General features: G+C 46.0%; 1 protein-coding gene across 3 annotated transcripts in view; it reads right to left on the bottom strand.

Annotated features, from left to right (window-relative positions):
• The window catches only part of IDE (insulin degrading enzyme), a 2,084,778-nt gene that overhangs the window by 1,634,091 nt on the left and 436,692 nt on the right, over positions 1 to 13,995 (bottom strand). For all 3 annotated transcript variants that reach the window (XM_069611370.1, XM_069611369.1, XM_069611371.1), the window contains one exon: positions 5,764 to 5,886. In XM_069611370.1, coding sequence (XP_069467471.1) covers positions 5,764 to 5,886 — 123 coding nt within the window. The remainder of the gene's footprint in view (positions 1 to 5,763; positions 5,887 to 13,995) is intronic.

Genomic DNA, 13,995 nt, shown 5'->3' with positions numbered 1-13,995 from the left:
GACTTTGAGAATCCTCCAGGCCACAAGCTTGTTCCATAGACGATTTCTCAAGATCGTATAAAAAGCGGCACTCAAGTCCATGAAAGCGACATATACTGGTAATTGCTGCCGGTTCCAAGCATGTTCGATTGCATTTACCAGGATAACTAAATTGTGGGTAGTGCTGGATTTAGCTCTAAAGCCAGTTTGGGTGGAAGAATTTTGTCATCAATCCACAAATGTAGTTCTTTTAACAATACTTTAGTAAAGATTTTCCAGGAATGTCAAGAATGGCTAGCATGCAATCATTTAGTGGGTTGTTTTAACACCCTTTTTTATGGATAGGAAGCATAATGTTTTCCTTCCAGCTTGCGGGCACCTTTGCAATCTTACCAATGTAAGCGAAGAGGGTATGGAGAGAGTCAGCCCATAAGTCAGGGGATAATCTTAAGAGCCCATTACACGTGCCATCTGGACCAACTGCACGTGCTGTTGATAATTCCATAATCATTTTGGAGATTTCAGGTGCTGTTATTTTACATATCCATGGTTCTACATTGTTTGCACGTATTTCATCTTGGGGGGGGGGGGGGTATTTCCCAGAGTGTTATAGGTATGGGTTTCCCAATTGGATTCCTTAACACTGTTAATGGGAAGATGCCATTAGGCATCTCCTTTAATAACTGAGCAAACGCCTCTATTGTTAGATCTTGCAATATTTGCTAGGCACATCCACAGGGCATTTTCTTTCCAGCCTTATGATTACGGAGCCATCTACAATAAGATCTGTTGAGGAATTTCATTTGCTTGTATAATTCCTTATTGTCTTTGTTTCCTATGTTATCATTTAATACATCTGCTATATTTTCTCAATTTCTTTTTAGCAATTTGAATTAAATGGATCATATTTTGGGCCATGTCTTGTACCCTGGTTCCATCGTTCACTTTCGCTCTTGTAGCATCTTTTACTAACAGTTTCTTTGATTAACACCGCTCTAGAGAAATAGAGTAAAATATGTCGAGGACTACTGCCCTTATTACCCCATTTCTCTAGAAATTATGGAAGAATGAGCTCTGCAATTGCATTTGCCTTATTTAACTTGGTGGGGTTCCACATGCTATGATTGGAGCAGTTAATTTAAATATTGCCACTCAAGTCAAATTGATTAGTAGTCTCAGAATTATTAGAACACAGAGGCAAATCGTCACTCATGTTGGGAGACCACAGCCATATTGATGACTATTTTGAGTGCCTCGACATTGACAATTACATAGTCTAGAGTGGAGCAATACCTGAAACTTATTTAGGTCAAGGCTTTGTTAGCATCCCCGAGCAATTGCCATTAAGCATCACCATATTATGAGCACTGAAAAGAGCAGCCCAACCTTTCCCTTGTGGGTTTGACTCAGGAGGTATAAGGTTGGGATTTAGTCTCCGATGTTTTCCAATCATTTATTAGTCTGATTTTTGTGTTAAAATCACCAACTATTAATATAGGTACCTCATTACTATAGAATTCGAACTGGCAATATTTATCTTATTGGCAACTAGTTGGGGGGGGGGGGGGTCATAGATGTTCACGAGTAGAGCTTTATTGGCAGCGGCTGAGTCATGTTGTATCATAACAGCTTGGACCATCGTCGTTGACCATTGAGTTTCGGAGAAGGACCATGGATGAATGACAGGCTTACAGGCCACTCTTGGGTCTACCAATGGGCCCTTTATTGCTTTAATCTGCAGTGTACTACGCCCATCTATTTCGGATGCCTTAGTCATCCAGGTCTCTTGGAGGGCTAATATACAAAATAAATAGTTATGAGCCCATAAACCCTATTCAGGCAAAATGTGGGAAAAACCCCTAGTATTCCACGAGCAGATTACACTAGTCTCCAAGAGGTTTTTGCAAAGTTTGCTTTAAATACTTTGGGCAGCCATTGTCAATACCCTTAATTCGCATCAACAGCACATAGTTGATTTCTTACATCGATATCTTCATTCTGACTATCAATCACAGGTGCAACAGATTTCACATAGTGGGCCTTGATGGTCTCTCGTACAGTACCATAGGTATTGCATCTCTATTCAATTCACGATTAGCAGCACTAGGTCTGTACTTCACTGTCTGCATCTTCACCATAGAATAGCCAAGCTTGAAAAGCTAGTTCTCAAAACGTAAAATGTATTCTCTTAAGCAGCACCATACATTAGATGTAACATTGATCTTATATTAATTGTTGACCAATTGGAAGATGCCTTCATTCTAAATCACTCCGAGGGTGACAATACCATGTAAAGTATGTATTATCACTGCTCGATTGAGCGGGGATGATCTATGCCAAGTATGGATTTCATCTGAAGTGCATTTATTAGAACCAATTGGTCTTTATTATTATCTTGATTACATCATTCTTCAGTAATTTATCATCATTGTTTCCATCATTCTTTACTTCAATGCTAGATAAGCCTTCACATACAATGTTTAAGGGCATGTTTTCATTGTCTATAATTTCATTCTCACGCTCTTCAACAAATATATATCCCAAAATGGAGTACTTAACTTTACTCAGATGTCTGCGCTTCTGGACCATGGAAATAATCTCTCATGTCAAGCATTGCAATAAAGTCCTGTCTGTTTAGCAGAGGGAATCACTTAATTTATTGCTTTTATTCTGAACTTTTGTAATTTTACAAACTTGTTTGTGCCTTTGATTAGAGTATGGGCTACAGTAGCTTGTTTTTGAATGGGCTAATGAAAGATGTTGAATAAATTCCCCAATTTCTGTGCAGTTGCTGTACACTTACTATAGTTTCCTTTTCTTGGCGTGCTGTAACCTCAGTTTTCTGGACTTGTTTCGTAGGAGGAATATTATACAGTGACTTATGAAAATCTACATAGTACCTGTACCAAACGGTCCAGAGGACCCATTGGCCTTTGCGAATTGTCTTCCATTTGTGAGCAAATTGCTGAATTCTACTATAAATCCAAACATGCCTGAAGTATATGGAAACCAGGTAAGGGCTGTATTCAGAGGGAAATTGGACACCATCAGCGTTAAGGGGGGGTTGTTTTTTGGTTAATTATTGCCATGAATCATGTTTGCTTAATGTTAAGTGGGAGAAGGAGAGAAAATAGAGAAAGAGCACGGCTTCATATATTTAAAGGGGTTTGGGAGGAGACATTTGGGACGGTGACAGATTAAATGAGAAATTAGAAATAATTGGAAAAGCAAACATTGGTGGAACAGTGTGCTTGCTTGCTCTTCCATCTGGTTCTGCTCAGCCTTTCAAAAAGTAGCACACACCAAGCACACCCTGCCACTTCACCTCAGAGGCTGCAATGTCCCTGAACCTGGGCAATGATGGTCTCTGCATTCTGACTAGGCTTCAGACTTAAATAAAGCTTTCCAAGACCCCTTTATCTCTTTGTACTCACCTATTTCTTGTGGGTTTCTCATTTCTCAACTCACCCCTGTGAAGAATCAGGAATGGTACTCTGACACAAGTCATACATGATTCTGGCTAAAGACTTATTAAACATTAAGACGGGGCTGTGAAAAGGCTTTGCTGTCCCTGCACTAGCTGAATTTCCCTACCTCAACTCAAAACTAAGGATATTTTGGTGAAAGAACATCCAAAACAATCGTCCTGTGTCCAAAGTACTATTCTGACCCTCACACTTTAAACACATGATTCCAAATTGAAAAGGATAATGACTTTGGCCTTAAGCACTTTGTGTATGTTCAAAGCAAAGAAAAAAAAAAGGTACAACTCACACAAAAATAAATCTATGAAGGATGAGTAACCTTGCTCCAGCGGGTCCTTTCCCTTCCCCTGGATTCTCCGTCCTTTCCATGGGTTACAAAAGAATAGGTTTTGACGTTCTCATGGGTCAACAGCAAAAGTTTCCTTCAAACCAATTGTCCTTTGTTTTATCTGTGGCTGGTATACCTTGTGTACTCTGTCAGGGTTTTTGTTCCCAAGTCTCTTAATCCAACAAAGCCTGCCAGCCAGTTCATGTGTTGCATTTACTACCAGCTTGTCTGATGTATTTCCCAGATGGGATTTCTTTTAAACATTTTCAACCACCTGGAATACTCTCTCGTCACGCCTCTTGAAAATGCACACTTTTAATTGCCTGGTGTACTCTCCCGCCAGGACTCCTTTCATATGTGAGCGCCTGCTCATCTCGCTCACTTTTGATGGTTCCAGTTGTTAGACTTACTGGCTAATATACTTGGTTCTTCATACGTCATTTCCTTACTGTCTCTCTTAAATGCTTGCAACATGCCTTGACAAACTTGAGTCTCTTCTTTGAAAACTGTTTTTTAAGTCTTTCTCTCCCCGCTTTATTAAACCATTTTCTCTTATTTTCATTATATGTAAATGTCTTAGTTTGGCATGGCCACCAATACGCCCCAGTGTTCCCTCTGTGGACTCATTGGTTGTTGATGGCGTTTCTCGTTTCCTCTGCGGCCCGCCAGTAACTGTCTTCGGTTGCTTTGTGCTTCGCAACAGTTTTTCCACTGTTCTCCGGCTTTGCTGCGCTTCTCGGCTTCGCGTGCGACTCCGGACTGGACTGGCTGCTGGTGTTCTCGCTTTGTGTCATCTGCTTCCAGCATCCTTCTCTTTAGGTTCCAGAGCCAGGTGGCTCTGCCGACTTCCTCTCAGACCCTCCTTCACTCAGAAAGGAGCAGCTTGCTCCTGCCAGAAGCCTGCCTGCGTTCCATGTCTCAGTAGTTTAAATGTCCCGGGCACAGGTTTGTGCTCCCTGACACTATCTGCCTGTGCTTGTGGATTCATGTGCTCTGTATTACTCCACTCCTAATTCCTCGTCCCAGTGTTGTGGCGATCGTGGGAATAGTAGTCTGTTCCTGGAAACACCATGTATTTCCACAATGGTTTTCAAAGGCAAACTAGGTCTGAAAGAAGAGGGTGTGGAACTGGACAAAGGGCCTTTCATAATTTTACAAGGCTGCTTAAATATGGGGAGTTGGTCTTTGGGGTGCAACTGAAGATTTGTACTACTCTCCATGGGTGGAAGAGGGAAGGTGTTAAAGCATGGAGGACTGGAGCTGTATTTTCAGATCGGAAAAGGGGATACCATGACTCACCTGATACCATAACTCTTCTCCTGGAAATTGTCCCCCCCCACTCCCCATGTGATCCTCCCTCATATAACCACCCACAGGGTCAGGGATCAGGTAGCAGCTGCTGTCCCCTGGCAACATAGGTCATCAGCGGGAAAGAAGTTATACCATCATCAGATTTATCACACCCACACACCCTGCTTCCTATGGTTGTGCAAGGCTCACTGAGCCTTAGAGTACTCTGGGGCTCAGTCAACCCTTACTTCCACAATCAAACTTTGAAAGCATGTATTGGCAGCTTGCATTGAACTCTTGCTGGTTATGAAGCTTAGGGATAAAAACTTGTTTGATGCTCTCCAGGACTGGTCTAGGACTTCCAAAGACTGGCAGTGACCCAGTCTTCCACATTCCCCACCGACATTCCCCTACAAATGTCAGACTATAATACTAAGGGGTAGCAGCCACAATTGCAGGAACAATTTGCACTTAGAGTACAAGCAGACTCTGGACACTTCCATCTTGAGCCAAGTGCACTGATGCTAAACTGATTAAGTTCTACCTCTAGACCATCAAACTGTAAAGTAAGTCTATCTTTCCAACAACAACCACCCTAACGTATAACAAAACTTCAGAAACGTAAGACAATATAAACATTCTGCAAAGTCTGAAAAGTCTGAAAAGTCTGAAAATTCATACCTCGCCCCAGTACACAAATGGACATCAAATTCGAAGAATAGTATGTTGAATGGAACTTCAGAAGCTCTTGCCTTACATCAAGTCCTTCTTGGGTTGGTCGGGTTTCCAAAGTAAATTTGTTACCTAGTTATGAAAATTAAGGCGATCAGTTACATAATCATGCAGGCAACTATCCAGCACACAATATAAGGTTATAAGACAAATGTTACTAACCACAGTAATGGTATTTCTAGATCTTGTGAATCTGCTTAGATTCACATGCTTTGCATAGATTAGCGAGCAGTATTAAGTGAAGAGGTGGGAAAGCTGAAGGACTGGAAGAAAATAGGTTTCTTAATATCGCTTGATCCACTTGTGGGTCCGAGTGCGTGTCCACACAATAGTGTTAGCGCCCATATGCCTCAGGGCTTGGAACGCTCTATAAATAAACGAAATAAAGTGTTGTACAAAGGCATATACTGAACTACAAAGTGGTTGCTTTGCAAATGGCTTCCAGCGGGACATTTGTGAGAAAGGCAATGGTTGCTTCAGGACTTCTTGTAGAATAAGCCCTTGGTGTACAAGTCAATGATTAGTGTTAGATGCATACAGACTTGCTATTCCTTAGCGAACAACCCACCTGGCAATAGTTGCCTTGGTGACAGCATCCCCTTCTCTCCTGGTTGCCATGCACACAAAGGTTTAAAGTTACTTACCTGTAACTATTGTTCTCTAGCCTGGGTCTGGCATTGATGCACAGCAGTACACATTACACAACCACGGGAGGTGGCAAGGCTCAACAGAAGCAATTAACACTATCCCTGGAACAGACTCACCTCAAGCAAACAGGTTGCGTAGCACTGCCTGGCCGACACTGGACTCCTCCTTGGAATCCTTGTTTACACAGTAGAACTTCATGAAGGAATGCGTGGACATCCAGATTGCAGATAACGAGCAAGGTCACACCAGAAAGCAACACATTCATCGCAGTGATCGATGTGGTGGAGTGGGCTCTCGGACAGCCCGGCAGAGGCCGGTTAGCAAGCCGATGACCGGGCATGATGCAGCCAGAGAGCCATCTTGACATGGAAGCCTTGGCCACCTATGATTCACAGGTCCAAAGTTGACAAACAATTCAGGTCTTCCGAAAACCCTTTGTGCGTGCCATGTAGTACTTCAACGCACGAGCAACGTCCAGCGAATCAAGGTCCTCTCCGCTGGCGACCAAGGGTTCAGGAAGAAAGTGGGCAACACTAAAGGACATTGAGGTGGAATTCCGACAGGACCTTCGGCATGAAAGTGGGGTGCGTATGAAGCACCACGCTCGATTCATGCAAAGTCAGATACGGCTGCTTGCAGGACAGTGCCCGGATGCCACCCACTCGTCTGGCTGAGGTGATGGCCACAAGGAACTCTGTCTTCCACAAGAAAAACTCGAGTGGGGCCTGTTGCATAGGTTCGAAGGGTGCCCCTCACGAGTCTGGTCAGGACTATGTTGAGTTCCCATGCTGGAGCAAGAGCCTTCACCGGCGGTACAGATCGAAAAAAAGCCCCTTCAGAAACTCCTTGACGAGTGTGGGTCACTACGAGGATCTTCACAGGGATCTGATATAGTGTAAGATGGCCGCAAGGTGTACTTTTATGGATGCGTGAGCCAGACCAGCTTTTGCCAAAAACGGCAAGTATGGAAGAATCTGTGGGCTGTGACCCTCAGAGGGGTCATCATCTGCGACTGGCACCTCTTAGAGAAATGCTTCCACTTCTGGCCATAGCACTTTAGTGTCAACAAAACCCTGGTTTTGGAGAGGACCTCCCTGCAGCCCACTGGTAGCTCATTACCTCCAAACTCTAAGGCTGCAGGAGCCATGCCTTCATGTTCAGAGATCCTGGGTCATGATGAAAGATTGAACCTCTCTCTGGTGAGCAGATCCGGAAGGAATGGCAACTTGACTGGAGGTGACACTGACAGACTGAGAAGGTCCGGATACCAAATCTGCCTATGCCATGCCGGGGCGATGAGTATCATCTTGCACTGACACTGTCTGAGTGTTGATCACATGTAATAGGAGAGGAAACAGGAAAAGCGTACAGAAACAGACCGTCACACGGGAAGGAGAACCCCATGCTCCTCGGTTGGTGAAATCTGCTGGCAAACTTCTGGCACTTTGAGTTTGCCGCTGTGGCAAACAGATCGATCGTGTGTCTGCCCCATGTGATGAACAGACGGTCCACCTGATCCTGACTAAGTCCCCACTCGTGGCAGAAGCGCAGTTCCCTGCTGAGGGAGTCTGCATTGGTGTTCTTGACGCCTGCCAGGTGGAACGGGACTCGAAAAATCCCCCAGTCCAATGGCCCAATGCCACAAGCACTGAGCTTCCTTGCAGAGCGCTGGGGATCTAGTGCCCCCTTGATTCCAGATTTAGAACATGGTGGTGGTGGTGTCTGAAGATCCTCACCACTTGCCTCTCACAGACTATAGTTAAGACTTGAGGGCCCAGAACACTATCCGTAGCTCCAGGATGTTGATGTGCAGATCCTGCTCCTCCGGAAGCCACAGAACGCTGGCATGTAGAAGTCTGTGGTGATCTGCCCAACCTTCCAGAGAGGTGCGCGTGGTGACCACCTCCTGGTATGGTGGGTTTTGAAATCCCATCCCCTGGGCGATTCGGTGCTGGACTGCCCCTGGGCAGGACAAAGACTGATATGCAGGGATATTTCTACTCTTGGTGAGACTCTCCAAGGGGCCATCCATCCAAGAACAGGTCAATGGGCTGCATTTGTGCTGGTAGAGAGACTCCCAGAACAAAGTGTTGTTTTGAATGACAATGCATTACTTACCGTAAAAGCATTTCTGATGGTTGTATCTGCTTAGATTCACATGCTGTGCATAGTCCGACATCCAGTGGTCACTGCGGAGTATTGCATTTTGTTTTTCGCAGTCGAAAAGGGGACATCGACAAGGCGTGTCTGTAACACTATCCCTATAGTGACGTGTGTTGTACCCACAATCCCTCACGCGTCGAGGTCCCTCTGTTTGTATTTTTTCTACCCTGAAGGAGCCTTCTAGACGTGAGTGAGTACAGAAAAGAGATGTAAAAAGATGTCTATGTTCCTTCCATCCGAGCGGGGAGGAAGGGTGGGCGCATGTGAATCTAAGGAGATACAACCATCAGAAATGCTTTTACGGTAAGTAATGCATTGTCTTCTGATGTTTGTTAATCTGCTTAGAATCACATGCTGTGCATAGACTAGCGAGCAGTACCCGAAGTTGGAGGTGGGTTGTGAGAAGGAACAGTAGAGAAAAGATGTCTTAATACTGCTTGTCCCACCTGGGAATCAGATCTAGAGTGAGCATCTAGACAGTAGTGTTTTGTAAAGGAGTGTACAGAACTCAAGGTTGCCGCTTTGCAAATGGACTCGAGGGGAACATTTGCAATGAATGCTATGGAAGCCCCAGTGCCTCGAGTAGAGTGTGCTCTTGGCTTGAAGGGTAGTTCTCTCTTAGCAAGAGTAACAGAGTGATGCATTGAACAATCCATCTAGATATAGTGGACTTTGAGACTGCATCCCGTTCTCTTCCTGCTGCCACCGAGACAAAGAACTGATTAGTCTTTCTCAGTGGTCTAGTTCTTTCCATATAAAACATGACAGCTCTGCGCACATCAAGTGTATGCAGGCTTTTTTCTCCCAAATTTGAAGGGTTTTGAAAGAACGTTGGTAGTTCTATTGACTGGTTGACATGGAATTTCGAGATGAATTTCGGTGAAAACCTCGGGTGTGTGCGTAGAACCACTTTATCTTTGTGAACTGTTACAAAGGGGTCTAGAACAGAAAGAGACTGTAGTTCACTTACTCTCCTAATGGAGGTGATAGCTATTAGGAAAGCAGTCTTAAGAGTGAGGTCCTTAAGAGTTGCCTTGTGCATGGGTTCAAAGGGTGAGCCCATAAGCCTGGTAAGTACCACATTTAGGTCCCAGCCGGGAGCTGGGTTTGCTATCGGAGGGTGTATTCTCTTTACCCCCTCCATGAAGGCTTTGATAACTCCACCATTACACTAAGTTGAGAAGTGGTGTATGCAGAAAGTGCAGCTAGGTGGACTTTAATAGAATTGAACACTAGATCTGAATCCAGTAAATGGGTCAGGTACAGAACAATGTGCGTGGGAGAGCAATCAACCGGGTTGATGCTTCTCCCTCTACACCAGATGACAAATCTCTTCCATTTGCTAGAATAACAGTGACAAGTGTTAGGCTTTCTAGCCTCCCTGAGGACGTCCATGCATCTCTGCGGGAGCTGTAAATGTCCAAATTCTATGATCTCAGGAGCCAGGCTGCTAAGTTCATAGTCTGAGGGCATGGATGCAGAGTCCTGCCCTTGTCCTGTGACAGCATGTTGTACGGGCAGGGAAGTTTCACTGGAGGAGATAGAGACATCTCCGTCAAGTGAGCGAACCATGGTTGCCAGGCCCACATGGGGGCCACCAGTATCATGGTAACTTGTTCCTGGTGCAACTTGTGCACAATCTTGTTGAGAAGGGGAGTCGGGGGTGTTATGCTTGAACTAAAATGGCGCTGGTGCGCAGTGCATTCTGGGAGCGCTCAGAGCCATGATGGATATTTACTTCATGCTGCAGTGAAAAGCTGCCCACATTTTGCTGAGTGTTAGATTCACGGTGCTGAGGAAAGCATGCTTTCCAAACCTGGTATGCGGTCAAGGACATTTCTGCTGGGAAAGCTAAATTTGTTATGGTTGTTATGAGTGTGTTTTTAGAGAAGGGAGGCACCCTGCTCCTTGAGGGTGGCTGTCGATTGACCCAGCTGGCAACCAACGGCTGCTCATCAATGCGCAAGTGCCATTTCCGAAAGGTTCGAGAATCACCACCCCTTTTCGGAGTGTGCATATATGTGGGGCACCGGGGGTGGTCAGGTGAGACTTCAGCCGGAGGAGGATGCTTACGTCCGGCATTCCTGAAAGCTGTGGTGCTGTTCCCGGGGTCTTCCAGCCGCTTCTGGGCGAGATGAGGAATCCAGTTACGCTCATGGTGATGTATTTCCTTTTGAATGCTTCTTCTGTGATTTATGTCTCTAATTTCTGTGAGTTATTTCTATGTTATCACTGGTTGCTTTTAAACTTGAATAAATGGCCGTATAAGTGCTGATTATCTTCTAAGAGAGTGTGGTCGCAAGCTATTGCGTCTTTCTGCATTCAAAGTATTGGCTCTATAATTGCATTGGTGATTTATGAGTTTCCGTGCACTATGGGGAGAGCAACACAGGGGGAAAAGTGTAAACAAATTTCCCTGACAATGGAATCGATAGACCGTTCCCCTTGGATTGGTTCTGGGGGTACCTGGAGGCGTAATCTTGGAATTGTAAGTTCTCCAGAGTTGCGAACAGGTCTATTTCTGGGAATCCCCATTGTGTGAAAACGTCGAAGACGATGTCTTCGTGTAACCGTCATTCGTACTCTGAGGGCAGAGGGAAGTCTCTGCTGAGTTCGTCTGCTAGCAGATTGAGTTCCCCTGGTACATGTGACAGTAGGAACATGTGTTTGAGAGCCCACTTCCAGATGTTCTGGGACAGCTTGGACAGTCCTGGAGAGTGAGTGCCCCCTTGCTTGTTGAGGTAGTACATGGCTGTGGTGCTGTCCGTGAGGACCATCACTGTCTTCCCTTGTAGGTGTGCCTGGCAGGCTTTTAGTGCCTTGAACACAGTCAGTAGCTCCAGTAAGTTTATGTGCTTGGATGCTACGCTCGGAGTCCACACTCCATGAGCAGTCTGATGGGATAGGTGAGCCCCCCATCCTGTGAGGGATGAGTCTGGTTAGAGTGGCTTCCACTCCGGGGGTGGCGAATGGTTTCCCTATTACCAGGTTATCCTTCGACCACCACCGTAGCGAGAGAACCAAGGCCTGCGAGACCACCACTAGATCGTCCCATTGTCCGCTGGCTTGACACCATTGGCTGTTGAGCCACTCGTGCATTGGGCGCATGCGCAGGCGCGCGTGAGGTACCAAATAAATACATGACGTCATCATTCCTAGCAAGCGCATTGCTCTGCGTACCGTCACCTCTCGACCTGCCACATATTGAGGGATCTGAAACAGCATGTTTTGGACCCTCTCGTTGGAGGGGAAGACGAGGCCGTCCTTTGTTCGAATTAGAGCCCGTAGGAATTGTTTTATCTGGCTGGGGTCTAAGCTGGACTTCTTCTCGTTGATGGAGAAGCCCAGTTGGAACAAAAGGTCTACAGTCTTTTGGGTATTTGAGAAGCACGTTTTGTAAGAATCCCCTGTTATGAGCCAATCGTCGAGGTAAGGGTATACTGGGATGGACAACCTGCACAGGTGGCCCTCTGCCACTGCCAGTACTTTGGTGAATACCCTTGGTGCTGATGCTATGCCGAAGGGTAGCACTCTGAACTGGTAGTGTTTGCCCTCTATCATGAACCCGAGGTATTTCCTGTGCGCTGGCAACATTAAAATATGAAAGTATGCATCTTTCATGTCCAGTGTTGCCATGTAATCTCCCTGTGAAAGCAGGGGAATTACCTCCTGTAAGGTCACCATACGAAATTTTTGAGGTTTGACAAATTTGTTTGCTGGGCGCAGATCTAGTACAGGGCGCATGGTTAAGTCCTTTTTGGGTACAAGGAAGTACACTGAATAAATACCTTCCGTTACCCGAGATAGAGGCACGACCTCTATGGCCCCTTTTTCTAGTAGCTGGTCCACTTCTTGCAGAAGGATGGCGAGGTGTTCTGGTGTCATGCGTCGTCCCCTTGGGGGTCTGTACGTTGGGGAACTGTTACATTCTATAGAGTAGCCGAGGGATATGGTTGATAGTACCCAGCGGTCTGATGTTATTCCCTCCCATGCTGGAAGAAAGGATGTTAATCGGCCCCCGACCGGCGGTGCATGGGAGGGGACCCGAATCTTCGAGTCATTTGGTGTTGGTGGCTTGGGAACCTCTGGGGCTGGAACCCCCGACCTCTCCCTTTGCCACGGCGTTGTCCTCTCTGGTTGTATTGTCCACTGGTACCTTGGTTAGAGGACCAGTTGTTTGCAGAGTACTGCTGCTGATTTTGCTGCTGGCGCTGGCCTTGAAAAAGCACCTATTGCCATAGCCACGTCTGTTAGGAGGCCTAGAAATCTGGTCTAGGGTTTTGATGGTGTCAAACTCTTTCTTTGCCGTTTCTAGTGCCTCATCAACTGCCTTCCCAAAGAGGTTGGCATCTTCTATAGGCTTGTTTAGAAATGCTTGTGTTTCAGGTTTAAACCCCGAATTATGCAGCCAGACATGGCGTTTGAGGAGTATTCCTTGGACTAGGGAAAGGCCAGCCGTTTCTGCAGCATCCAGTGTTTTTCACGATGCTTTGGTTGACTAGGGTCCCTTCAGTAATCGTGGCCAGAAGCTGTGTACGTAGGGGTTCTGGCACCTCCTCGATGTCCTTACGTAGCTTGCTCCATTGTGCATCTGCGTAACTTGCTAGCAAGGAGTTGTTGTTTGCAATCCTTGCGGAAAAAGCAGCAGAGGCTGTGATCCTCTTCCCTAGGGCATACAATTGTTTACCCTCTTTATCTGATGGCGCTTCGCTGGTTGACAGCGGGACCCCTGCTCTTTTCCTTCTATTTGTCACCACTAGGGAGTTTGGTACAGAGTGGCCACTGACGTACAACGGGTCTGAAGGCGAGGGACTGAATAGTTTTTCCATCCTCGGGTTGACCCCTCTGACCAACGCGGAGGTAGATAGTGAAGGGATAATTCATCTCCTTATTGAGGCGAGGAGGGGAATGGTTTGGCTGACAGGGGGTTTCTCTTTTATTACCTTCTCCACAAAGTCAATGTCAGGAGAAATCTCCCCAGTGTCTATTTCGAAATGCGCTGCTGCCTTGAGTAGTAGTGCATTAAATGTAGGTTGATCGTCTATAGGTGACGTGTTCCTATTAGGTGAGTCCTTGGGAGGGGACAGGTTTAGGGCATCAGGGTCCTAAAACGCTGATGGGGGCTGCCAGGGCTGTGAAGCACCTTCCTCTGGGTCTTCTCCGAAGCCCCCCTCACCTATATCTGGATCACCTTCAAAACCCTCCTCTGGGTGTTGTTCCTCTTCGTTGCCTAAAAATGTGTCCTCCTCCTGGAAGTGGGGGTCCTCTCCAGTGAGGTCATATAAATCTACATCCTCTTGGGAGGGATTAAACAGCCTAGGGAATTTAGCCCTGGGGTCCTCCTGAGGTCCCTCTCTTGCCCTTTTGGGT

The sequence above is a fragment of the Ambystoma mexicanum genome, chromosome 8, assembly GCF_040938575.1.
Source record: "Ambystoma mexicanum isolate Mex_15411 chromosome 8, UKY_AmexF1_1, whole genome shotgun sequence".
In the NCBI taxonomy this organism is placed as follows: Eukaryota; Metazoa; Chordata; class Amphibia; order Caudata; family Ambystomatidae; genus Ambystoma; species Ambystoma mexicanum.
This window is presented reverse-complemented; position numbering and strand designations above follow the sequence as displayed.